This window comes from Symphalangus syndactylus, chromosome 10 (genome assembly GCF_028878055.3).
Source record: "Symphalangus syndactylus isolate Jambi chromosome 10, NHGRI_mSymSyn1-v2.1_pri, whole genome shotgun sequence".
Classification (NCBI taxonomy): domain Eukaryota; kingdom Metazoa; phylum Chordata; class Mammalia; order Primates; family Hylobatidae; genus Symphalangus; species Symphalangus syndactylus.
The window spans coordinates 42,972,190-42,997,975 of record NC_072432.2 but is presented as its reverse complement, the minus strand read 5'-3'; the positions used below and the strand labels follow the sequence as shown (position 1 = coordinate 42,997,975).

The following is a 25,786-nucleotide window of genomic DNA, read 5'->3' as shown; positions in this document are numbered from 1 at the left end:
AAGAACTACGCGAAGATTGCAGAAGCCTCGGTAGCCAATGCAATCAACTGGAAGAAAGAGTATCAGTGATGGAAGATGAAATGAATGAAATGAAGTGAGAAGGGAAGTTTAGAGAAAAAAGAATAAAAAGAAATGAACAAAGCCTCCAAGAAATTTGGGACTATGTGAAAAGACCAAATCTACGTCTGATTGGTGTACCTGAAAATGACAGGGAGAATGGAACCAAGTTGGAAAACACACTGCAAGATATTATCCAGGAGAACTTCCCCAATCTAGCAAGGCAGGCCAACATTCAGATTCAGGAAATACAGAGAACGCCACAAAGATACTCCTCGAGAAGAGCAACTCCAAGACACATAATTGTCAGATTCACCAAAGTTGAAATGAAGGAAAAAATGTTAAGGGTGGCCAGAGAGACAGGTCGGGTTACCCACAAAGGGAAGCCCATCAGACTAACAGCTGATCTCTCAGCAGAAACTCTACAAGCCAGAAGAGAATGGGGGCCGATATTCAACATTCTTAAAGAAAAGAATTTTCAACCCAGAATTTCATATCCAGCCAAACTAAGCTTCATAAGTGAAGGAGAAATAAAATACTTTACAGACAAGCAAATGCTGCGTAATTTTGTCACCACCAGGACTGCCCTAAAAGAGCTCCTGAAGGAAGCGCTAAACATGGACAGGAACAACTGGTACCATCCACTGCAAAAACACGCCAAATTGTAAAGACCATCGAGGCTAGGAAGAAACTGCATCAACTAATGGGCAAAATAACCAACTAACATCATAATGACAGGATCAAATTCACACATAACAATATTAACTTTAAATGTAAATGGGCTAAATGCTCCAATTAAAAGACAAAGACTGGCAAACTGGATAAGGAGTCAAGACCCATCAGTGTGCTGTATTCAGGAAACCCATCTCATGTGCAGAGACACACATAGACTCAAAATAAAGGGATGGAGGAAGATCTATCAAGCAAATGGAAAACAAAAAAAGGCAGGGGTTGCAATCCTAGTCTCTGATAAAATAGACTTTAAACCAACAAAGATCAAAAGAGACAAAGAAGGCCATTACATAATGGTAAAGGGATCAATTGAACAAGAAGAGCTAACTATCCTAAATATATATGCACCCAACACAGGAGCACCCAGATTCATAAAGCAAGTCCTGAGTGACCTACAAAGGGACTGAGACTCCCACACAATAATAATGGGAGATTTTAACACCCCACTGTCAACATTAGACAGATCAATGAGACAGAAAGTTAACAAGGATATCCAGGAATTGAACTCAGCTCTGCACAAAGTGGACCTAATAGACCTCTACAGAACTCTCTACCCCAAACAAACAGAATATACATTTTTTTCAGCACTACACCACACCTATTCCAAAATTGACCACATAGTTGGAAGTAAAGCTCTCCTCAGCAAATGTAAAAAAACAGAAATTATAACAAACTGTCTCTCAGACCACAGTGCAATCAAACTAGAACTCACGATTAAGAAACTCACTCAAAACCACTCAACTACATGGAAACTGAACAACCTGCTCCTGAATGACTACTGGGTACATAATGAAATGAAGGCAGAAATAAAAATGTTCTTTGAAACCAACGAGAACAAAGACACAACATATCAGAATCTCTGGGACACATTCAAAGCAGTGTGCAGAGGGAAACTTACAGCACTAAATGCCCACAGGAGAAAGCAGGAAAGATCCAAAATTGACACCCTAACATCACAATTAAAAGAACTAGAAAAGCAAGAGCAAACACATTCAAAAGCTAGCAGAAGGCTAGAAATAACTAAAATCAGGGCAGAACTGAAGGAAATAGAGACACAAAAAACCCTTCAAAAAAATTAATGAATCCAGGAGCTGGTTTTTTGAAAAGATCAACAAAATTGATAGACTGCTAGCAAGACTAATAAAGAAGAAAAGAGAGAAGAATCAAATAGATGCAATAAAAAATGAAAAAGGGGATATCACCACCGATCCCACAGAAATACAATCTACCATCAGAGAATACTACAAACACCTCTACGCAAATAAACTAGAAAGTCTAGAAGAAATGGATAAATTCCTCGACAAATACACCCTCCCAAGACTAAACCAGGAAGAAGTTGAATCTCTGAATAGACCAATAACAGGTTCTGAAATTGTGGCAATAATCAATAGCTTACCAACCAAAAAGAGTCCAGGACCTGATGGATTCACAGCTGAATTCTACCAGAGGTACAAGGAGGAACTGGTACCATTCCTTCTGAAACTATTCCAATGGATAGAAAAAGAGGGAATCCTCCCTAACACATTTTATGAGGCCAGCATTGTCCTGATACCAAAGCATGGCAGAGACATAACCAAAAAAGAGAATTTCAGACCAATATCCTTGATGAACACTGATGCAAAAATCCTCAATAAAATACTGGCAAACCGAATCCAGCAGCACATCAAAAAGCTTATCCACCATGATCAAGTGGGCTTCATCCCTGGGATGCAAGGCTGGTTCAACATACGCAAGTCAATAAATGTAATCCAGCATATAAACAGAACCAAAGACAAAAACCACATGATTATCTCAATAGATGCAGAAAAGGCCTTTGACAAAATTCAACAACCCTTCATGCTAAAAACTCTCAATTACTTAGGTATTGATGGGACATATCTCAAAATAATAAGAGCTATCTATGACAAACCCACAGCCAATATCACACTGAATGGCCAAAAACTGGAAGCATTCCCTTTGAAAACTGGCACAAGACAGGGATGCCCTCTCTCACCACTCCTATTCAACATAGTGTTAGAAGTTCTGGCCAGGGCAATCAGGCAGAAGAAGGAAATAAAGGGTATTCAATTAGGAAAAGAGGAAGTCAAATTGTCCCTGTTTGCAGATGACATGATTATATATCTAGAAAACCCCATTGTCTCAGCCCAAAATCTCCTTAAGCTGATTAGCAACTTCAGCAAAGTCTCAGGATACAAAATCAATGTACAAAAATCACAAGCATGCTTGTACACCAATCACAGACAAACAGAGAGCCAAATCATGAGTGAACTTCCATTCACAATTGCTTCAAAGAGAATAAAATACCTAGGAATCCAACTTACAAGGGATGTGAAGGACCTCTTCAAGGAGAACTACAAACCACTGCTCAATGAAATAAAAGAGGATACAAACAAATGGAAGAACATTCCATGCTCATGGGTTGGAAGAATCAAAATCATGAAAATGGCCATACTGCCCAAGGTAATTTATAGATTCAATGCCATCCCCATCAAGCTACCAGTGACTTTCTTCACAGAATTGGAAAAAACTACTTTAAAGTTCATATGGAACCAAAAAAGAGCCTGCATCACCAAGTCAATCCTAAGCCAATAGAACAAAGCTGGAGGCATCACACTACCTGACTTCAAACTATACTATAAGGCTGCAGTAACCAAAACAGCATGGTACTGATACCACAACAGAGACATAGATCAATGGAACAGAACAGAGCCCTCAGAAATAATGCTGCATATCTACAACTATCTGATCTTTGACAAACCTGACAAAAACAAGCCATGGGGAAAGGATTCCCTATTTAATAAATGGTGCTGGGAAAACTGGCTAGCCATATGTAGAAGGCTGAAACTGGATCCCTTCCTTACACCTTATACAAAAATTAATTCAAGATGGATTAAAGACTTACATGTTAGACCTAAAACCATAAAAACCCTAGAAGAAAACCTAGGCAATACCATTCAGGACATAGGCATGGGCAAGGACTTCATGTCTAAAACACCAAAAGCAATGGCAACAAAAGCCAAATTTGACAAATGAGATCTAATTAAACTAAAGAGCTTCTGCACAGCAAAAGAAACTACCATCAGAGTGAACAGGCAACCTACAGAATAGGAGGAAATTTTTGCAACCTACTCATCTGACAAAGGGCTAATTTCCAGAATCTACAATGAACTCAAACAAAGTTACAAGAAAAAAAAAAAACCCCATCAAAAAGTGGGCGAAGGACATGAACAGACACTTCTCAAAAGAAGACATTTATGCAGCCAAAAAACACATGAAAAAATGCTCATCATCACTGGCCATCAGAGAAATGCAAATCAAAACCACAATGAGATACCATCTCACACCAGTTAGAATGGCCATCATTAAAAAGTCAGGAAACAACAGGTGCTGGAGAGGATGTGGAGAAATAGGAACACTTTTACACTGTTGGTGGGACTGTAAACTAGTTCAACCATTGTGGAAGTCAGTGTGGCGATTCGTCAGGGATCTAGAACTCGAAATACCATTTGACCCAGCCATCCCATTACTGGGTGTATACCCAAAGGACTATAAATCATGCTGCTATAAAGACACATGCACATGTATGTTTATTGCAGCACTATTCACAATAGCAAAGACTTGGCACCAACCCAAATGTCCAACAACAATAGACTGGATTAAGAAAATGTGGCACATATACACCATGGAATACTATGCAGCCATAAAAAATGATGAGTTCATGTCTTTTGTAGGGACATGGATGAAACTGGAAACCATCATTCTCAGTAAACTATTGCAAGGACAAAAAACCAAACACTGCATGTTCTCACTCATAGGTGGGAATTGAACAATGAGAACTCATGGATGCAGGAAGGGAACCATCACACTCCGGGGACTGTTGTGGGGTGGAGGGATGGGGGAGGGACAGCATTAGGAGATATACCTAATGCTAAATGACGAGTTAATGGGTGCAGCAAACCAACACTGCACATGGATACATATGTAACAAACCTGCACATTGTGCACATGTACCCTAAAACCTAAAGCATAATGATAAAATAAAAATATTTTAAAAAAAGAAACCTAAATATTTTTATGTGTACACAGTACAATTGGTCTTCCAATACTGATTCTGTAGTATTATTAAGTAAAAACCGATATTTGTTATTAATGTTGTTTTTTTTAAGATCAGACATATATTTTCAATTATTTTCAATAGCGAGAAACACGCCAAATCACTTACCTTTCTTTTTTTTTTTTATTATACTTTAAGTTTTAGGGTACATGTGCACAACGTGCAGGTTAGTTACACATGTATCCATGTGCCATGTTGGTGTGCTGCACCCATTAACTCGTCATTTAACTTACCTTTCTTATTCAATGCAATCCATGTCTTTTAGTATACCAAAGAACTCCACTTTTTAAAATGTTTTGAAAACAATTAAGTGTGTGCTTATGAACCCAAAATGTCCAAGTTACTTCTGGCATCTTAAGTGATTCTGATGGCTTCTAATTACTGTTTAGTAACACATTCTGTTGAAATAACATCAATTTTGTAAAGGTCTCAATTTGAAGACACCAAGGCATCGATTGTCTCCAGTGTAGGAACTACTTTTTCAGACCAGTGAGACTTTATCCAGTGTAATACATATATATTATATGTTATACAGTACTTACAATATGAACTACTGTGTATGAGTGGTATAAAAATGTAATAGAGCTTCTGAAATTGTTTACAGACCATGATTATATTTCGCAAATGAAATTACACAGTATCACATAATGAATCCAAGTTACCACACAGTCTACGAAGTTAAATTATGATTGCAAGGACAGATATATATCTATACGTCTATATGATAGGCAATTGGGAAATAATGCAAAACTATATAATTCAGTTCCAAATCCCCATGTCTTCAAAATACTTGTTTTACTGGCTATAAGTAACTCTTGCACCCTAGGGTTTCGTACAGCTAGGGTTTTATACAAGTATTTTATGCAAATACTTTTTTGGTAATCTAATTTGAATCAATGTGACCAAAGTCAGTGACATTGCTATTTCTTAAATCCAGAGAGCCATGCTTCCAAGACCATGCCGTGGCCTATCCTCAACAGTTGTTTTTAAAAAAATGTCATTTATTATTATAAACATAATGGAATACTAAGCATAAATAATGCATAGAATAGAAAGCATATAGGGTTGTTTTTTCTTGTAAATTTGTTTGAGTTCATTGTAGATTCTGGATATTAGCCCTTTGTCAGATGAGTAGGTTGCAAAAATTTTCTCCCATTCTGTAGGTTGCCTGTTCACTCTGATGGTAGTTTCTTTTGCTGTGCAGAAGCACTTTAGTTTAATTAGATCCCATTTGTCAATTTTGGCTTTTGTTGCCATTGCTTTTGGTGTTTTAGACATGAAGTTCTTGCCCATGCCTATGTCCTGAATGGTATTGCCTAGGCTTTCTTCTAGGGTTTTTATGGTTTTAGGTCTAACATGTAAGTCTTTAATCCATCTTGAATTAATTTTTGTATAAGGTGTAAGGAAGGGATCCAGTTTCAGCTTTCTACATATGGCTAGCCAGTTTTCTCAGCACCATTTGTTAAATAGGGAATCCTTTCCCCATTTATAGTTTTTGAGTGGGCGAAGGATATGAACAGACACTTCTCAAAAGAAGCCATTTATGCAGCTAACAGACACATGAAAAAATGCTCATCATCACTGGCCATCAGAGAAATGCAAATCAAAACCACAATGAGATACCATCTCACACCAGTTAGAATGGTGATCATTAAAAAGTCAGGAAACAACAGGTGCTGGAGAGGATGTGGAGAAATAGGAACATTTTTACACTGTTGGTGGGACTGTAAACTAGTTCAACCATTGTGAAAGACAATGTGGCAATTCCTCAGGGATCTAGAACTAGAAATACCATTTGACCCAGCCATCCCATTACTGAGTATATACCCAAAGGACTATAAATCATGCTGCTATAAAGACACATGGACACGTGTGTTTACTCTGGCACTATTCACAATAGCAAAGACCTGCAACCAACCCAAATGTCCATCAATGATAGACTGGATTAAGAAAATGTGGCACATATACACCATGGAATACTATGCAGCCATAAAAAATGATGAGTTCATGTCCTTTGAAGTGATATGGATGAAGCTGGAAACCATCATTCTCAGCAAACTATCGCAAGAACAAAAAACCAAACACCACATGTTCTCACTCATAGGTTGGAATTGAACAATGAGAACACTTGGACACAGGAAGGGGGACATCACACACTGGGGCCTGTTGTGGGGTGGGGGGAGCGGGGAGGGATAGCATTAGGATATATACCTAATGTAAATGACGAGCTAATGGGTGCAGCACACCAACATGGCACATGTATACATATGTAACAAACCTGCACGTTGTGCACATGTACCCTAAAACTTAAAGTATAATAATAATAAATAAACAAATAAAGAAAAAAAAGAATAGAAAGCATATAGAAAAAGAAAAAAAGTTGTAATCTCATTAGCCCAGAAAATTCATAAATTTCTTTCATTTTTTACTAAGCATACCTTTACACACTTATCACTAAATACATATATAAATCCATATTCTGCTTTTCCATGTTAAAACCTCATAAATATTTTAGTGGCTCTATGATGTTCCATTTAATGGAAGTACTATGTGTTACTTAACCATCATCCTAATATTAGACTTTTGGGTTTTACATTTCTTACAATAATGACAAACAATGTAGACATATTTGGCATACAGCTGCTCCTCAGTGTCCAAGGAGGATTGATTCCAGAACCACCCCCCACCACCGACACCAAAATCGGAGATTCCTCAAGTCCCTTATATAAAATGGCATAGTATTTTCATGTAACCTATACACATCCTCATGTATACTTTAAACCATCTCTAGATTGGTTAGAATACCTAATACAATTTAAATGTTAAATAAATTGTTATACTGTATTTTAAAATTTGTTTTATTTTTAATTGTTGTATTTTTTAATTGTTTTTAAAAATATTTTTGACCTGCACTTGGTTGAATCCACAGATGTGTAACTTACTGATTCAGAGGGCTGACTGTATATATTTTTAGATATTCATACTAATTACTTAAAACTTATTCATTCAAGTAGAATTATTGGGTCAAAGGGTATGATAACTTTAAAACTCTTGACTTATATTGTCAAATTGCTTCCCCATAAAATTTTTATTCCCGTTAGCAAAGTACGAAAGTTTCCACTTAACTACACATTTGCTTAACATTTAGCATTATTATATCTTTAAAGTATTCATTAGTTTTATAAGTAACCTTCAAAGCCTTTTTATGAAAAATTTCAATTGGTGTCGAATTTGAGGAAAGAAATAGATTTCTAACATGTCTTATCCGAACGCTATCAAACTGGTAAACAATTTAGAAAACTTATGATTAATTTTTCTGTTGAAATTAAACATTCTAAAAACTATAAAGCCCATGATAAAACTCTATATTCAAACTATGAGTCAAAAATGATCTCTAATATATATTACTTAGGCATAATGGGAAATGGAATCGAATAAAGAATAGCCCAATCAGGTAGTAAAAGCCATTAATTGGACATGTTAAAATAAATACTGAACAGACCGGGTGCGATGGCTCACGCCTGTAATCCTGCTTTGGGAAGCCGAGGCGGGCGGATCACGAGGTCAGGTGATGTAGACCATCCTGGCCAACGTGGTAAAACGCTGTCTCTACTAAAAATACAAAAATTAGCTGGGTGTGGTGGTGTGTGCCTGTAATCCCAGCTACTCAGGAGGCTGAGGCAGCAGAATCGCTTGAACCAGGCAGTCGGATGTTGCAGTGAGCCGACGTCACGCCACTGCACTCCAGCCTGGTGACAGAGGAAGACTCCGTCTCTAAATAAGTAAATAAATACATACCTACATACTGAAGAATACTGTAAGTTCCATTTCTTAACTTTCATTCTTTTCCTGTAAATATGATTTAAGTATGTGACTCATAAACAGAATAAAACTGAGTTTTTTCCTACAATTTTGGATTTCCTTTTACAGGTGAGTTTAATTCATTTACATTATGATCCCTGATATATGTAGCTTTATTTCCACCATCTCATTTATTGTTTTCATTTACTAGTTTTCCTATTGCCAATTTCCTACCCTTAAAATTTTTATTTTGAATTTATGCATTCAATTTTTATGTGTGTACTCAAGTCTTAACATTTTAACTAGAACAGTGTAATCAATGAAGTCTAATGTAAATACCATTACTATTCTTTTCCTGAGCAATATATAGAAAATGGAAATTTTTAACTTAGTTTATACCACCCCATTTTCCATGTTAATGTTGTCTACCATTTAGCTCCATCTTATTTTCAGCTGCTCCTCAATTGGTATCATCTTATTTTAAGGAATCAATTGTTTTTTTTCATTTTCAGTAGTTTCGTCAGTAAGGTTTATGAGTAATAATTCCTCTCTATCTTGATTACCTGAAAATGTTTTAAATTTTGTTCTTTTATTCAGTAAATTTTGGATTTTTCTCATTCTATCCTCCATTAGTTTTATTCTCTCTTTTACATATTCACTTATGTATTCACAAAACTTCCCTGTATTGTGGGAAGTTTCATAAGATCTACATTCCAGTTTATAAATTTTCTCTTCAGCTTTATCTAAAGCTGTATCTGATCTGATTTTTCATCTTCCAATGAGTTTTAAATTTCAATCATTATGCCTTCCTCTCTAGACATTCCATTTGTTTTTTTCACCAAATCTATCTTTTTAACAATATTCTGTTATTTCATTTGTGCTGATATTTCTTTTAAAAATATGGTTTGTCTTTTTACATTTATAGTTTCCTTCAGATTGCTCTATGAGTTCATGTTAGTAGAATGCTAACTCATTTATTATTGCTGACTCTCCCTTATAGTGGACAATTTTCTTGGGTTATCGGGAACTTTGTATTGTAAGCTTATTGACAGGTGTGGCCTATTTTTGTCTTAGGCTAATGAACTTACATTATGAAAGGAAACTTAGAGAGTGGCTTGCTGTTTGCTCTGCTGGTGTCCTAGAAGCTTAATTATATATCTTTTGTGTTTTGCTTCTAGCACTGTATCTTAGATTCCATACCAGAGCTGGGGTGAGGTTATGGTTTTACTATAGGTTTTATTTAAATGAAGTCTTCATTTCCCTTTTCCTACCACTTTTTTCTATATCTTCCCTTGGCTGGTGGGCAAAAATATTGTAGTTGTTTCTTGTGGTGTAGGTCAGGCATTTGTGAGTTTCAGCTTTCTTTAGGGTTCTTTTTCCAAGTCTAGGTCTCACAAAGCCAGGACTTCTTTCTCTGTGCCAAAACTGAAACCCTGATTTCCAGCCCCTGGGACCCATGTCCATATCCAGCTCCCCACTCCTGGTTATGTTGGTGTCCATTCACACAGTTACCTCTCTAGCTTGGAGTTGCAGCTTCATTTTTGGCATTTGAGGATTTCTCTATCTTCTTTCTTTTGGACCACTTTTATTCTCTCTCTCTCTTTCTGAATGCACATGTATGTCTCTACTAAGTTTGCAATATTTCATCCAACATTTTAATATATTTTCAATCAAAGGTGTTTGTATTAAGTGCTTAACAAAGAATGTATCTGAATTTGTTTTGAACAAATTAACAAATAAACAATCAACAGTAATATTTTCTATATGTTTCACATTGTATTCCTCTTAAGTACCAAGTTAGCTTTTGAAAAAATGTTATACTACATTATCTAGGTAACTCAGAATCCTACTAACATCCATTGTGAACTCTGAATTTCTCCTATCTAGCAGTACACCTACATTTATATCAGAATTATTTGTATACAATTTTGAATAGATTCAGAGGTTGTAGTTCTTTCCTGGTTCACTGAAAGCAGACTAGCTTTATTTTGAGATAACATTGTGATATCATTGAAGGACTATTTATTAATGCATTCCAGACACTAATTCTCCCAAAGGAAATAAATATTAAATGATAATTCCTAATTGCTGATTGCAACTTTCTGGCTATCTTTTCTACCCCCATTCTTTTTCTTAATACTGACCTTGTCCCTCTGGCAAACTTTGCACTTTCACTATTAGAAGGCTTTGTTTTCCAAAATAATGGCCAAACAATATTATGTTTTTGCAAGACTTTGGCAGTAATACTGTCCCAGATACACCAAGCTAACTGGTAAACAGAAACTATAGCTTTCACTGTAAAATACTGTAATTACACAGTGCAGAATATCTCTGTGGTTTTATCACTGAGGAAATCAATAGTGATATAGACTACAATTCTCTGTTGGACTGGAGTGGATACAGGAGGGCAGATGAAAGAGTTTATTGACTTAGTAGGGATTGTTCCTATAGCAAATCAGAGCTGCAGAAGTAAATAGCTTTAAATGGAATGATTTTAACCCAAACAGCAAAATGTTTCCATCAAACAAGAGACGTGATTAAAAAAATAAGTAAACAAAAACAAACAAACACAAACAAACAACTAAAATAACTCCTCCTATAGCCTCATTCCTCTTCCCTGTCTATAGACACACACTTCAGGCCATCATTCCTGGCAAATATCCAATCATAAGGAAAAAATTCTATGCTTAAGAAATGATCTAGAAGCTAAGGGGTTGCTATGTCATGAAAGTCTTAGTTTGAATATATCATGTTTGTATTTGTCATAATTAAAAATGTGACATTTTCTATGACTAATAAAAGGTTCTGTCCCGTGGCATTGTATTCCTTGTTAAAGAGGTTGTTCTGAGGATTTGTAAATATGCACAATAGAAGTAGTAGGTATTAAATCACCCAAGATTGAAATAGTATATTGAGAAAGAATGTGAAAGACAGAAAGATAGAAAAAGCCCAACTATTTCTACTTTGCAATCACATGAATCAGTTTGTTCTAGAGTAAAGGAAAAATACTAAGTGATGAAAATGTTAAAAAGACTAACTTGTATGTGGTATGTTGCTATTTTAATCCTAAACCCAAACAAACTCTGTACCTCTAGATAAATGGCTAGCAAAACCGATTTTCATTTATGCATTTCTGGTATAAACTTGTGAGGTTCACAGTGGCAGGCCCCACATCATTACCAGAAGCTGTGCTTTGTACACTCAGCAGCAGCCCATTCTCGAGGAATGCAGTGTACCCTGAACATAAAAATAAGAGGCCTATTGGATTTTTATTCTGTGTAAGCAACATAATTATTTATTTGTATTTTAAGTAAGATATCTTTCTAAAGGTTTCTGTGTGTATAGACTCTGAAAAGTAAACAGGATTTCATAAGTGTGGTAAAAAAACAAAATATTTTATTCTTAAATGACAAATACAAATACCTTTGCACAAATACCTTCAGCTGCTTGTATTCTGCTAGCAATGTGTAATGTATTATGAGAAATGTCAACACTAGACCACCATTAGTTCAGATGCAAAGACAGCACATTGTTTGATCCATTAATCTGAATAGGTATGATTTCAGAATAATTCTTAATACCTCAATTTATGGTCATGAAAAGAGATAGTAAATTGTGTACATCTGAGGGCTCCTCAATAAAGAGGTCAGAGTTTGCAAGTATGAAATCAAACTACCACTTAATTAAGAAAACCTAAGGAACAAAGACATGAAAAAAATGGAGAATATCTAGCTTATAGCACCCATTACATTCCTGAGCCAATCTTCAGCACTCATTTAAAAATGTATGCTTTATCAATATTTATTTCCTTTAAATAAACTAAATCATACCCACATTATAATTTCTAATACAAACCCAGAATTTTCAAGAGGTTGCAGAGATGTTCTCACTAAACATTTGTTCTAAGGTAAATCTACCTACAGAAATGTTTGTCATCTTTACATATATTTTACATATATTTTACACTCCATGGACATTTTGGTTAGGTACCTGCCATGAACTAAGAATAAACAGTTTACGTTTTAGAAGTCTTGTTTTGACTCTATGAGGAGTTTAGAGTGCTCTTTTGTGCTTTCTGATAAAACTAAGTAATGGTTCCCTTCCATATAAGTGATTGAATCACCCCTTGCTCATGAAAAAGCAATATTGCATGCCATTTGTTAGCTGGACATAGTTACTGTTTATTCTGGTTCCTGGAAAATTCGCTTTTTCCAATTTTGAGAGCAAGCTAGAATGTTGCTATGTTATTGCATTTTATTGTTGTTCAAAGAATTCTTTATTTCTAATGTTTCCTTAAAAAACTCCAAATGGTTCAATCTCCAGCCCCCTCAATGTCTGCAGTTTGCTTAAATTGACTTACTCTGCATGCAAAGCCCATCAGTGCAGTTCTTGGATTGCAAGACGAGGCCGTCGCAGTCCTTGCCTCCATTCTTGGGGGCTGGCGCTGTGCACTCCCTCCTGCGCCAGTGGGTGCACTCAGTTCCACAAGTAGACCACTTGCTCCATGATGTCCACCTGCCATCCACTGCCGTGGAAAAAATGCAGCAGCAGGTCAGAGGGAGAGGCAGCTGCTTAAGGGATGGAGCAGAGCTCAAGTATAATACAACAAAACAAAACAAGAAAAAGCATGCCCTACTGAGAAGCACTGTATTCATTTCAATTGCTGGGAACTGCATGTTCTACATCATTTGGGTTTGGTGAGCTTTTCCTATAGAGTTTGTGAGTGCTTTCTCATTGACCAAGCCAAGGGAGGCTGACTGAGACATACAAAATCCAAAGTTGTCACCAGGAGCTATGTAAAAGTAGGCCATGATGGTTTCCCTTCTCCTATTAATGGTGGAGCTTCTGGGTTTTGTATTGAAAATTACGAGGGCTCTCTTTGGATCCAAGATTCCTTCATTCCTAGGGCCATGTGGACAGTGAAAGTAAGCTCATGCGAGAATTCAGAGAAGAGGTTGGTACCGTGGAGAAGAAATCTATCCAACATTCCATTCATTCATCCAGTTAGTATATATCTATTTATCTCTTCTCTTTCATCTAAATTTTATATAGTCTTTTTATTTTACTTTTTTCATCTGGGCTGCTTGATTCTGCTGAAACCTTCTGTAATGTTTTCATGAAAAGACTATTATTTTTCATTTATTATTTGATGATTCCATTATTTGATGATGTTTCTGTTTCCATTTTTATTAAAAAAATTTAGGTAAGTCCCTAATATTTGTTGTGATTCAGTCATTTAGAACCGACTGACTTTCTTCCTAATTTTGGTGGCTGGCTTGTCAGCAACTTCAAAGATAATGAACTTAGATATCTCTATTTTAAAAGCACACAACTTAAGTCTCAGTTTGAAAAAAGATATAGTAAATTTCAGTCATACTTTAAAATGCAGCTTAAGCTTCTCACGAAAATAGAATAAAAATGTTGAAATAAGAGTTTTAAAATATTAATTTTCCCTGAAATATATAATTATGATGATCAAGGATTCAATGTAAAACAATGCTAAACATCATTTATTGAACACCTTAACCTTTTAATATCTACATATTGGTAAAAATTGTATCATTTTAATAGTCTACATAGTTTGAGAAATCTAAGTGACTTCATATTCAAATTATTATGTAAATATATTATGTATAATGTGGATATGGTTATAAACATACCCACATGAAAAATGAGAAAAGCATTAATATTTCAGTCATACAGAACTGGTTATATAAGCAAGTCCCAACTGCTTGGAGGAAAAACATTTGCTTTGACCTGCACCAATCCAGTGTACCAAAACACTGACATACACACACACATTTCTATTTCAACTCTAATTGATCAGTCCATTTTTAATTGTAGGAGTCAGCACCTATAAAACAAAATCTGAAATTTTAAGCTTAGCTAAGTGTCAAAATTTATTTCAAAAATAAAAGCTCTCAAAGGGCTCAATGTGGGAGACTGTTTTGACATTTGGAAATCAACACTTGCGAATGTAGTGTAGATTATGTATATCTCTCCAGTTCATTTCCCCAGCCCATCTCTGAGAAAGGTTAAAAGATAAAGGTTAAAGGATAAACCCGACAAAATTAGGCAAAAAGGAGTAGTAAGGAGGCTGTGTACCTGAGCAATAAAATTGAAAACACAATAGCTACTCCAATGAGTGCAGTAAATTTATGGATTATTTCAAAATTTTAGCTTAGCTTTGGAATATATTGTATAACGAGGCATTTTAAAGGGTTTTGTTTTTGCTTTTGGCAAATATTGTCTTCAGTTTACCTAGGGATAAGAGCTGGTAGCAATATGAGATAGTACAGAAAGATGCTAAGAGGTGAAGAGATGCATGCAATCTTGCTGTAGGTACCACTGCAAATAACTCAAAAAAATAGATGACCAACATTTACAGATAACAAAGAACTGACTGCATTGTAGTTTCAGAATCCATTATCCCAAGTGCCTAAAAACTTTGCCTTCCTTATAATTCATTTTGAATGCTGTATTTGCCCTTCACCAGAAACTGACACCAAATATAAACTATTTCCGTCTAACACACTTTCTAAATTTCAGTTCCAATTAATTTCCACGGATTTCTGAAGATCAAGGATTGTTACTCCTAAAATAAGTGGCTTCCAGTGCCATTCAAATCCTTTGAATTATAAAATCTGCAATCTTGGCCCCAGCAGTTTTGTTGAATAATATAAAGGGATTATATCCAGTAGTGTTTAATCTCCTGTTTTATACAATTTTGCATGTTTTGGTAACAAAGTTAAGTATTCTTTTGGAGGAAAATACTTGATTTCCCAGCAATGTAAACAGTGAGTAGGATGGATTTAAATAATGTTCATCACACATTCAGATCAAGAATAAAGTCTCTGTATCTATTCTCTAAAAGCATATTTCTTGAATAATAGGAGATACTTGGAATGAGAGGACTGGTTTATTTACCTGGGCATAATGTAGTACAGGCTATTTTCTGCACACTCTGCCCTTCACAGAAGGCACCCCCATTGAGTGGTGCCGGGTTGGTACAAGTCCTTGTACGTTTCTGATACCCTCGTCCACAGCGGCTATTACACACAGACCACTCTGTCCAGGTGGACCAGCCACCGTTGACTGAAAGGAGGCAAACAGTAAAAAGTGGATTAAACATGAGTGCATGCACAACACACATGGACACACAAAACAGACACAATATGTAAACAAAAAGTTATTTTCCAAGCGACCATTATAAAAATCCAGAATTTCAAAGCCAGAAGAGACCACAGACCTCATTTTATCCAAAGATTTATTGTATAGACACAGAAAAAAAAAGTTTGCCAAGATTTACTCACCTACTCAGAAAAATAAATAGGACTGTATGGGTTCTCTTTTCTTTGGCCAGTGTTCTTAAAAAATACACATATCTCCTTACCTAGTCAAGCTCCAAAATTACTTTTGACAGCTCATCTCAAATAGTAAATGTTTACATCTCTATGACAAGCCTGCAAGTGAATCTATAGCATAGGAACAGAATAAAATAATTTAGCCTTAAAAAAAGATTGATTTTTTAAGCATATGCAAACTTTACAACCTTTTAAGGATTTTTATTCACTTGCACAAACCAGTGAACCTGGTTAAAAAATAAAATCTTATAGTACTGGGGTTATAAACAAATTGACTGGCTATTTGAGTTACTTGGTGATTAGTTAATATTGAAATAAACACTTATTTTGTGTATAAAGGCCAACTATGATGTCTGATGGAGCTGTCGGCATATGTGATTGTAAAACCTACACCGTAACACTGCACACTATTCAATTCTGCAGATCTCTCTTTAGAAAATACTTTGATATATATTTTTAATACTTCAATAATATGAGTCTGTACAATATTGTAATTAAACAATTTCTAAGAAAATTATTTCCTTGAAGTTAAAATATAATACAACTAGTATATGCATCTGTTTCCTGATACTAAAGAAGTGTATTAGCCATTCAAGTAACACAAACCTTATATGTGCACAGCATTTGCCCAACATTTTGTTTTCTAGAAACCTATACAATAGGGAATAATCATGAATGTTATATTTACAGACAGAAACATATTTTTTACAGCAACTTTATTTTATATAAAGATGAATAATTGGAAATAGCTGTAATGTTCAAAAACAAGACAATGGGCAAAGCCAGCCATATATGTTCATGTGATGGACTCCTGGACAGCCATTAAAAGTGATACTGTAGAAGGCTATTTAATAATTCATGAGGCTGGGTGCAGTGGCTCATGCTTGTAACCCAAGCACTTTGGGAGGCCAAGGAGAGAGGATTGTTTGAGACCAAGAGTTCAAGACCAGCCTGGGCAACATAGCAACACCCTAGCTCCACAAAAATTAAAAAAAAAAAATTAGCAGGTCATGTCAGTATGTGTATATAGACCCAGTTACTCAGGAGGCTGAGGCAGAGGGATCTGTTGAGCCCAGGAGTAGAGACTGCAGTGAGCTATGATCACATCACTACACTCTAGCCTGGGCAACAGAGTGAGACCCTGTCTCCAAATAAATAATACATGAATGTTTCAGTATGTTTTAAATAAAACTAATGTTTATGGATACATTATGCATAATAATGTATATGTATATAATTTTTATATATGTATACAATACTTAATATGTATTTATACATTTTAAATTATAAAAGATGTATAATATAACAATGTATAATGCTTATTTTTAAACCTTATGTATACATATAAAGTACTAGTAGTATCTGCCAGGTGCAGTGGCTCATGCCTATAATCCCAGTACTTTGGGAGGCCAAGATGGGAAGATTGCTTGAGTCTAGGAGTTTGAGACTAGCCTGGGGAAATATAGTAGACTTCATCTTTACAAAAACTACAAAAATTAACCAGGTGTGGTGGCACATGCCTGTAGTCCCAGGTACTTGGGAGGCTGAGGAGGGAGGATCATTTGAACTCAGGAGACAGAGGTTACAGGAGCCAAGATTGCACCACTGCACCCCAGCCTGGGCGACAGTGAAATCTTGTCTCAAATAAAAAAAATAAAAAAAAGAAAGAAAGAAAATTCAAGTAGTATACATATAATTTTTGTTTAAATGCTATCTCTGGGTGACAGAATTATAGGTATAGGTATTTTCTTCTTTGACCTTTTCTGTATTCCAAATTTTCTCTAATGGATGTATACTTGCAATCTAAAAATTGCATTAACAAAAAATATATAAAACAGTTGCTAAATATGAAATACTGGTTAGACATATATGTTTTCTATGGAGTTCTGGTGAGTCCAACCTATGAGGCTTGGACAAGTTATTTTAGGAGGTTATGTAAAGGACAAGCAGATGGTGGATAGGTAGGGTTTCAGTTAGTGTTCCAAAAAGCAACTTAACCTGCTCAAGTTTACAAAATTCCCTGCCATGGAATTGTCTGTATAAACTGCTTACTAGCATACTGGCAAGCTGATATTTGGGGTTTAGGATATATGTACTGTTCTGCTGGGATTTTAATGAGAAATGAATAATCAGAAATTTTCAGAGATGAAAAAGTCTTTGAAGATCATAGGTTTATCCCTTCATTTTACAGAGAAGGAGGCAAGGGCTCAGAGAATCCTGGTTAAAAGACCCTCTGAAGATCAGTTAGTGACAGAAATACTCCTATGACCCAATATTCCTGACCCTAGTCCAAAGCTGTTTCCTTAATTCTAAATATTAAGTTACTTGTGTTTGATCCTTCCTAAAGACAACACATTCATTGTATTTATGGATATTGAAAGCATAATATACACAGGAAGAGATTTGTAGATTTGCATGTGCATTAAACATCTATATAATACAACTATATATAGTCTGCCTTCATTAGTAATTTATGACTGGCACATGCTGTGATTGTGCCCCATTTCTTTCTTGCATTTCAAATGTTGTTAATCAAGTCTTTCAGGCAGTTTAAAAAGAGATAAGAAGAAGAAAACATTTTATTGTGATTTAAGAAAGGCAATTGCATACAATTCAACACAGCCATTATCTGGACTAGGAAATTAAACCTCAGAGTAATCAGAGGATCAAAAAAATTTTATGCATCTTTCCGGTAATTAAAATGACATTTTTAAAGCAGCACTACATTCATCCTTTGGAACAGCATAGTGGTTTCTCTTCTCATAAACACACATCCATCTGAATGGTACTGTGGGGTAGGCAATATTTTACTTCCACTCTTTTAGGATTTTTTTTTTGGCTGGGCCTAAGAATTAAATTGGTGTAACACAAATCAACAGGAGAAAAACATGTAAATTTACTTAATGTAACTTTTACATGGCCTAAGAAAATGAAGACCCAAAGATGCAGTTATAGTTGAATGCTTATATATTGAATTGGACAAAGAGTAGTAAGTTATGAAAAAGTCAATTATGTGTTAAGGCTAAAAGAAGATTAAGAGTTATTTTAATAAGATCGATACAGAATTATCTGGATCTTAACTTCCCCTTGGTCTCAACTTCCTGTGCTTGAGGATAAGAATGTTACTTTCCTTCTAGTATAGGGAAGCCATCTTTCAGCTGAAAATCTCCTCTCCTGCTTTTAAGAGTCAGAAGGACTATCAGAGTGATCTTGAGCCTGCTGTTTCTCAAGGACCTTTAATGCAGAAAATAGTCAATATGGCAAGTGGCATATTTTGGGGTGACAAATTCTTAACTCCTTTAGTCCTGTCATGTACCCCATAACGTTTCAGTCAAGGACAGACTTCATATACAATAATGATTTGTTCCATAAGGTTATAACAAAGCTGAGAAATTCCTATCACCTAATAACCTCATAGCTGTTGTAACATTGTGGTGTATTACTTTACTTTTTCTACGAATGTGCTATAGCCTAAGTGTAGTGTTCATAAAGTCTACAGCAGTGTAGAGTAATATCCTCGGCCTTCCCATTCAGTCACTACTCACTCATTGACTCACTCAGAGCAACTTCCAGGCCTGCAAGCTTCATTCATAGTAAGTGCCTTATACAGGTGTATCTTTTTTTTTTTGTCTTTGATATCTTATTTTTATAGTACATTTTCTATGTTTAGATACATAAATGCTTACCATTTTGTTACAATTCCTTACAGTATTCTGTACAGTAACACAGTATACAGGTTTGTAGCCTAGGAGTAATAGGCTATACCATCTATCCTATGTGTGCAGTAGGCTATACCATCTAGGTTTGTGTGAATACACTCTATCATGTTTGCCCAATGATGAAATCACCTAAGGATGCAATTCTCAGAATGCATCCCCATCATTAAGTGACACATGACTGACTGTACCATGAGCCACATACTTGCCAGGGGCTCTCCCTCCTTCAGTCAATAAGACTCCAAGGCCCATGGAGTTTGACACTAAAACAGTGATGGAAATCTTCATTGTGTTCTAAGAGGTGGTGAGGCATGGGCATATCATTCTGGAGGCAGCATAACCTCAAAATACTTCCCAGGTTGTTCAATTTCCTCTGAGACAGTAAAACATCAATAATATGAGGAACTATTAGAGGTCTAACATTGTGAGAAATACGTAAACATCCAGACCAGTCTCTCAGTCTACCAAGGAGCTTAACTTTAGCTGGGGAGATGAATCTACTCATGAAATGACTAGAAAATAACTGAGTGCTAAAGCACACAGGGAGATAAAACCATATGTGCCACATCAGAATGGGGTATGAAATTGCTTAGCACTTCCAGAGAATTGATAGGTTTAGAGATGAGCTGGCTTAGAAAGGACCAGGGCATGGGAGGAAGCTTGCTAAGAAGTCACTTTGTTGAACTTTACCATATTGTTAGCATTAGGGCCACTTGGCCAGATAAGGCAGCCCTTATCTTCACTCTGCGCACCTCTGATGGAGTGAGTAGAATGAGTTCTAAGAAGGTAAAATCGCTCTAATGTATTTTGGGAATAGGTCAGCTCCCACTTTCTGAGGGTTTGCAATTATAAGACTGAGGTTAGGTCCACAGAAACATCAGCAGGCTAATAGAAGCATATTCATCTTTAGAACTTAATCTACATCTTGGTGGTGCAGGTTCTGGAGAGGAGAGGGCTTACAGAAGCAGCAGGCACTCAGGTAGGCTTCCTTCGCTTTCCTAGAAGCTGACTGAGAAAGGGCTGAGACTATCCAAGCCTATCCTTTCATATCAGTACCAGGAAAACAATTAAACCTCACTTGCCCCTGTGAAAAGCAGCAAGCAAGCAGCAATGGAGATTGAAAAGGAGCTTCTAGAACCGGGCATGATGGTGCATGCCTGTGATACCAGCTACTCCAGAGGAGGCTGAGGTGGGAGGATCCCTTGAGCCCAGGAGGTCGAGGCTACAGTGAACTATGGTCATGCCATTGCACGTCAGCCTGGGTGACAGAGCAAGACCCTATCTCAAATAAAATGAAAGTTTAAAAAAAGGGCTTCTATCTTTACCAATGCCAATGAGAAACTGCAGTTAGACATGAACTAGATTGAGACCCTGAAGGGCCACTCACCATAGACTATGACAGTGGCAGTTGTACTTTTCCTCTTGGCAACAATGTTTTTGGCAACACAGGTGTAATTTGCAGTATCAGAGAGGCGGGCCTGCTTTATGATGAGGTTGTGATCAATAGTAATATAAAAATTCCGATCTTCAACGGGATCAATTATGTCTTCATTTTTCAACCATTCCACCTAAAGATACATGAGAAAAATAGATAAATCTTCAGCATGGATCCCTTGATGGCTGTCTGTCCTAACCTGCATTTCGTACACTTGATCTTAGCCAAAAGGCCAAGAAGCGATACCTGTGTTTTGTAATATGTACAATGTTGTTCCAGGCCATGAACTTCTGCAAACTGGTGGGAAGTAACTTTCCAAGGTCATGTTAAGTATCACTCACCTGCCAAACATGTTGATTCTGTCTGTACTACATTATTCTCAAATGTCAATGAACCAGTTGGGAAATATAGTGTTCAAATTGTTTTCACTTTGCCCTGCAGGCACGAATGGGGAATGTGTGCTGCCAAGTTTAGAACCCAATAAAAAATAATAGGATAAGCGTTTCAAACTGAACTCAAACCTTTTGCTATTTGATTTCTTTACTCTTGGCAACTTACCTGCCGCTTTTCAGAAAAGAATAGAAAGACTATTTTTAAAAGCACAAAAGGCATTTTAGACATCACATAGCTGTAATAAAATAACATTTGGATGATTTACGTGTAGCCTCACTGAAACGTATGGATTAAATATCCCTGAAAATACACTTTCAAAATGTAGCAAAACACATATTTGGAGATGTATCTAAGCCAAAATATTTTTTTAAGTTTTTCTACCAATTCTTAATACAATCTGAATAGCTTACAAATCATACTAAAATCCCTCCTTTTGTATAATGCTAACATTCAAATCTTTGGCTCAGGGTGTCCTTTTGGGGAACCTGACCTTAAGACATGACCATTTAAAACTACTGAACTATTTTTTCTATGTGAATAATATTAATGTAGTAATAGTGACGTTATACTTGCTGAATAAAAAGAGGAAACATACCTGTATAAGCTGTACTTCTGGAGGTAAACTATTTCTTATTCTGGCAGTTGCCTTTTTTTTTTTCTATGCACAGTTTTTTCCATAAAGCAAAACAACAAACAACGTTGATATTTACCACACTTAAACTCTCCTTTTGCATTAGGGTGAATGTGGATACAGGTAACCTTTAGTGGTAGGGAGTCAATATTGTTGCCATTTTCAAAACCTTAAGGAGCTTCTCTAGCACCACAAGAGGTCTAGAAATTAATCTCTAAATCTGTCAGTGGGTTTGACATTGCACAACTCTAAATTACACTTAAGGCAGGGACTCTCAAATAATGCTCCTCTAATCCTTAGAGGAGAAGCCAACATTTATAGAGAAAAATAAAAATCAACAACAATCCTGAAATATAGAAACATATGAGGTTGTAGAGTAGAGAAACTATTTGTAATGATGTAAAAGCTGAAAAAGCTAAACATTCTTGATATTTGCACTCAGGGTAGTGCGAAAAAGAATAGAATCTGTTTACAACAGTGGGTGTTTTAAATATGTATTTTGTTTTCAAATACAGACTGCACATTCAGTCAGGGCTATGCCTGGGTACCTCTGAGATATATACTCATATTCACTTGACCTGGATTTTCTCACCGTTTCACCCTATGTGTGGAAATACGGTCCTGCTGGAAGTGCATGGGAGAAGGTGGCACAATTTATACTGTTAAAAATCTCTTTGATGATAATTAAAAGTTGAAATTAATAGTTTTTGAGTGGAATCTTTACCTAGGTTATCTGTGCCCTTCTAAAGAAAGCCTCCTATCACACAAAGCATGGACAGGCTCCCTTACTCTCGGTTGTACTTGCACCCCTTCTACCATTTTTGTGCTCACTGTGCTTCTCTTTCAAATACTCACACCTGGCCCTCTTCTCTGAAGAGCAGCCCTCAGGCTCATGGATTGTTTTTGCCTGAAAATGCCCAGGATTTTTTATAACTTCCCCATTAGCCATTGACTAATGGGTGCAGAAATATGGCTTCTGTCCCATTGGGTCAGAATCTGAGCTGTAACTTTCCAGAAGTCCCTTGCAGGGATGAGGCTGCAGCTACATCCTTGAGACTGGACGTGAATTGACACTATTATAAATGGAGCATACCTAATCCAAAAATCTGGAATCTGAAATGCTCCAAAATCTGAAACTTTTTGAGCACCAACATGACACCACAAGTAGAAAATCCCACACAAGACCTCATGACTGGTTGCAGTCAAAATGCAGGTGCGTAACACACAGTTTATTCAGCATCCCCAAGGGAATGACGGTGACACCAAACAACCATAGATTGTCCACATGAGTGACTCACATAGTGATCCCTTTGCTTTCTGATGGTTCAGTGTGCACAAACTTTGTTTCGGGCACAAAATTGTTTAACATATTATATAAAGTTACCTTCAGGCTATGTGCATAACATGCATATGAAACAAATGAATTTCATGTTTGAACTTGGGTCCCATTCTCAACATGTCTCATTATGTTTATGCCAATACTCCAAAACCTGAAGTCCAAAACAATTCTGGTCTCACGCATTCTGTATAAGGAACACTCAACCTGTACTAGGCTTCTTTTCTCTCTTGCTTGCTCTCCCACTTACGGGGTTCTCCTGGAAGCGCTTTCTTAAAAAAACTACTCACATTCATACCTTTGGTTCATGGTTTGCCTCTGGAGAACCCATAGCTATTCAAAACTATGGTTCCTCCTATGTAAATGATGTCAGTTTAACAGTGATGTTATCCTAATCATAAACAACACAAAGAAGTCCCAAGGGATATTAGAAACCACTTGTTTGTATGAAGAGTTTATTACATGGAAGAAAGTGTTCAATCTGCATGGTTGGCAAAAGATTTAAAGAGACATGATTGCTGGGTATATGATCTTTACTCGATTATACATAATTACACATTTGCCTTGGGTGTCTCTTGCCTATGTTGGAGCAGTGGTTCTGACCTGAACCTCAGGACCCCTGAGAAGCCCCAGCAGTGTTTGATGGCCCCTGTGGGGGGCACTGCTTTCCTCCCTTAACTCCCACTTGGATCACAGAAACTTTGCTTTTTCCTGTTTTCCACACTGGATTTGCTTTCACGCCTTTGTTTCAAAAAGCAAAGGGTTCTACAGCTAGAAAATAGCTACAGGAATGAAGAGGGGGCCCAGGACTCCTCCAGCTTCTGACAAGACCCCACAGTCCCCAACACCCCAGGGCTATCACAGCACTCTGCTCTGAGACAATCGTCTCCAGGAGAGGCTCAGTGAGGACTGCAGGCTGCCCCTCACCTCCTGTGCTGTAATACCAGGGGCTACACATCACCAACCCCAAAAGTCCTGACACTCTTCCATACCGCCTGGAAGACAGCATGAAAATCTTCTAACATTTCAGTCTCTTCTTAGATTGTTTCCTTTATGTTTTTCTCATACTAAAGTCTAGGTCTTTCTGATGCCATTGTTTCTTCTGGAGTCCTCTGAAGGGGTGGATGTTTGATTTCCCAAATCCAACATGCCACTGGGGCTGGGGATGGGTAAGTGTTGTCCTCGCTCATCATTGTGTCTTTCAGACTGTTCTCTCTAAACATCTTTGCCTTGAATCTCATGTCACCAGATTATATCACCCAATTTTGACTCTTTTTTTTTTGTAGTTATTTACAGACCTCTGGGCTTATAGTCACTTTATCTAAAGCATAATTTCTGAATAGTTTAATAACCACAAAGATGATGCTTCCAACATCTTGGCCCTTCAGTTCCGTGACCCTCCATCCTGCAATGATCTTATCCTCTAAGGTCACATATTCTAGGCCAAAGGTTTTCAACTCCGCTTCACAACAGAATAATGTGGAAAACATTTGTAATATATTAATTCTAAATTCAATCCAGAAAAGCTAAATCCAACCCACAAAAACTCCAATTCACTGGTCTAGCATCAGTGTGTTTTAAGCTCCCCAAGGGTTGTAATTTACTGTTAGGGCTGAGAAATACCAGTCTAGATCATTGCCCTTAAAAATGCAATCCCTGGATCAATAGCATCAGTGTCACTGGGAGCTTGATAGACATATAGAATCTAAGGCTCTGCCCACCTATTACCAAATCAAAATATGCATCCTACTAAGAACTTCAGGGGGTTATATGCACACTAAAGTTTGCGAAGCATGATTTAGCTCTTGTCCTTATCATCAATTACAACTCCATAAACTTAATTCCAATTATCCTTTCCTTTACCCTTTTCTGTCTTTCCTATTCACTCTAAGATATTGAATTCAACAATCCTTCACCAGCACCCACAATCTATTGAATTTACCAATTTGTTTCTCAGACTTTCAAGTATAAATTCCAATGTCTAACTTTATATATGATTCTTGCATTATACTGTCAATGCTCTCATCCCTTTGTCACTTCAAGATATTCACTTGGCCACTATTCGCCTACAACACCACTGTTGGTTTTTTTTTTTTTTTTTAAGACAAAGTCTCACTGTGTGCAGTGGTGCAGTCTCAGCTCACTGCAGCCTCCACCTCCTGAGTTCAAGCGATTCCTGTGCCTTAGCCTCTTTAGTAGCTGGGATT

General features: G+C 36.7%; 1 protein-coding gene across 1 annotated transcript in view; it reads right to left on the bottom strand.

Moving 5' to 3' along the window:
* The window catches only part of UNC5C (unc-5 netrin receptor C), a 397,344-nt gene that overhangs the window by 72,173 nt on the left and 299,385 nt on the right, over positions 1-25,786 (bottom strand). The window contains exons 5-7 of the mRNA XM_055296967.2: positions 21,172-21,352; positions 15,632-15,799; positions 13,065-13,229 (exon numbers count right to left, since the gene is read on the bottom strand). Of these exons, the coding sequence (XP_055152942.2) occupies positions 13,065-13,229; positions 15,632-15,799; positions 21,172-21,352 (514 nt within the window). The remainder of the gene's footprint in view (positions 1-13,064; positions 13,230-15,631; positions 15,800-21,171; positions 21,353-25,786) is intronic.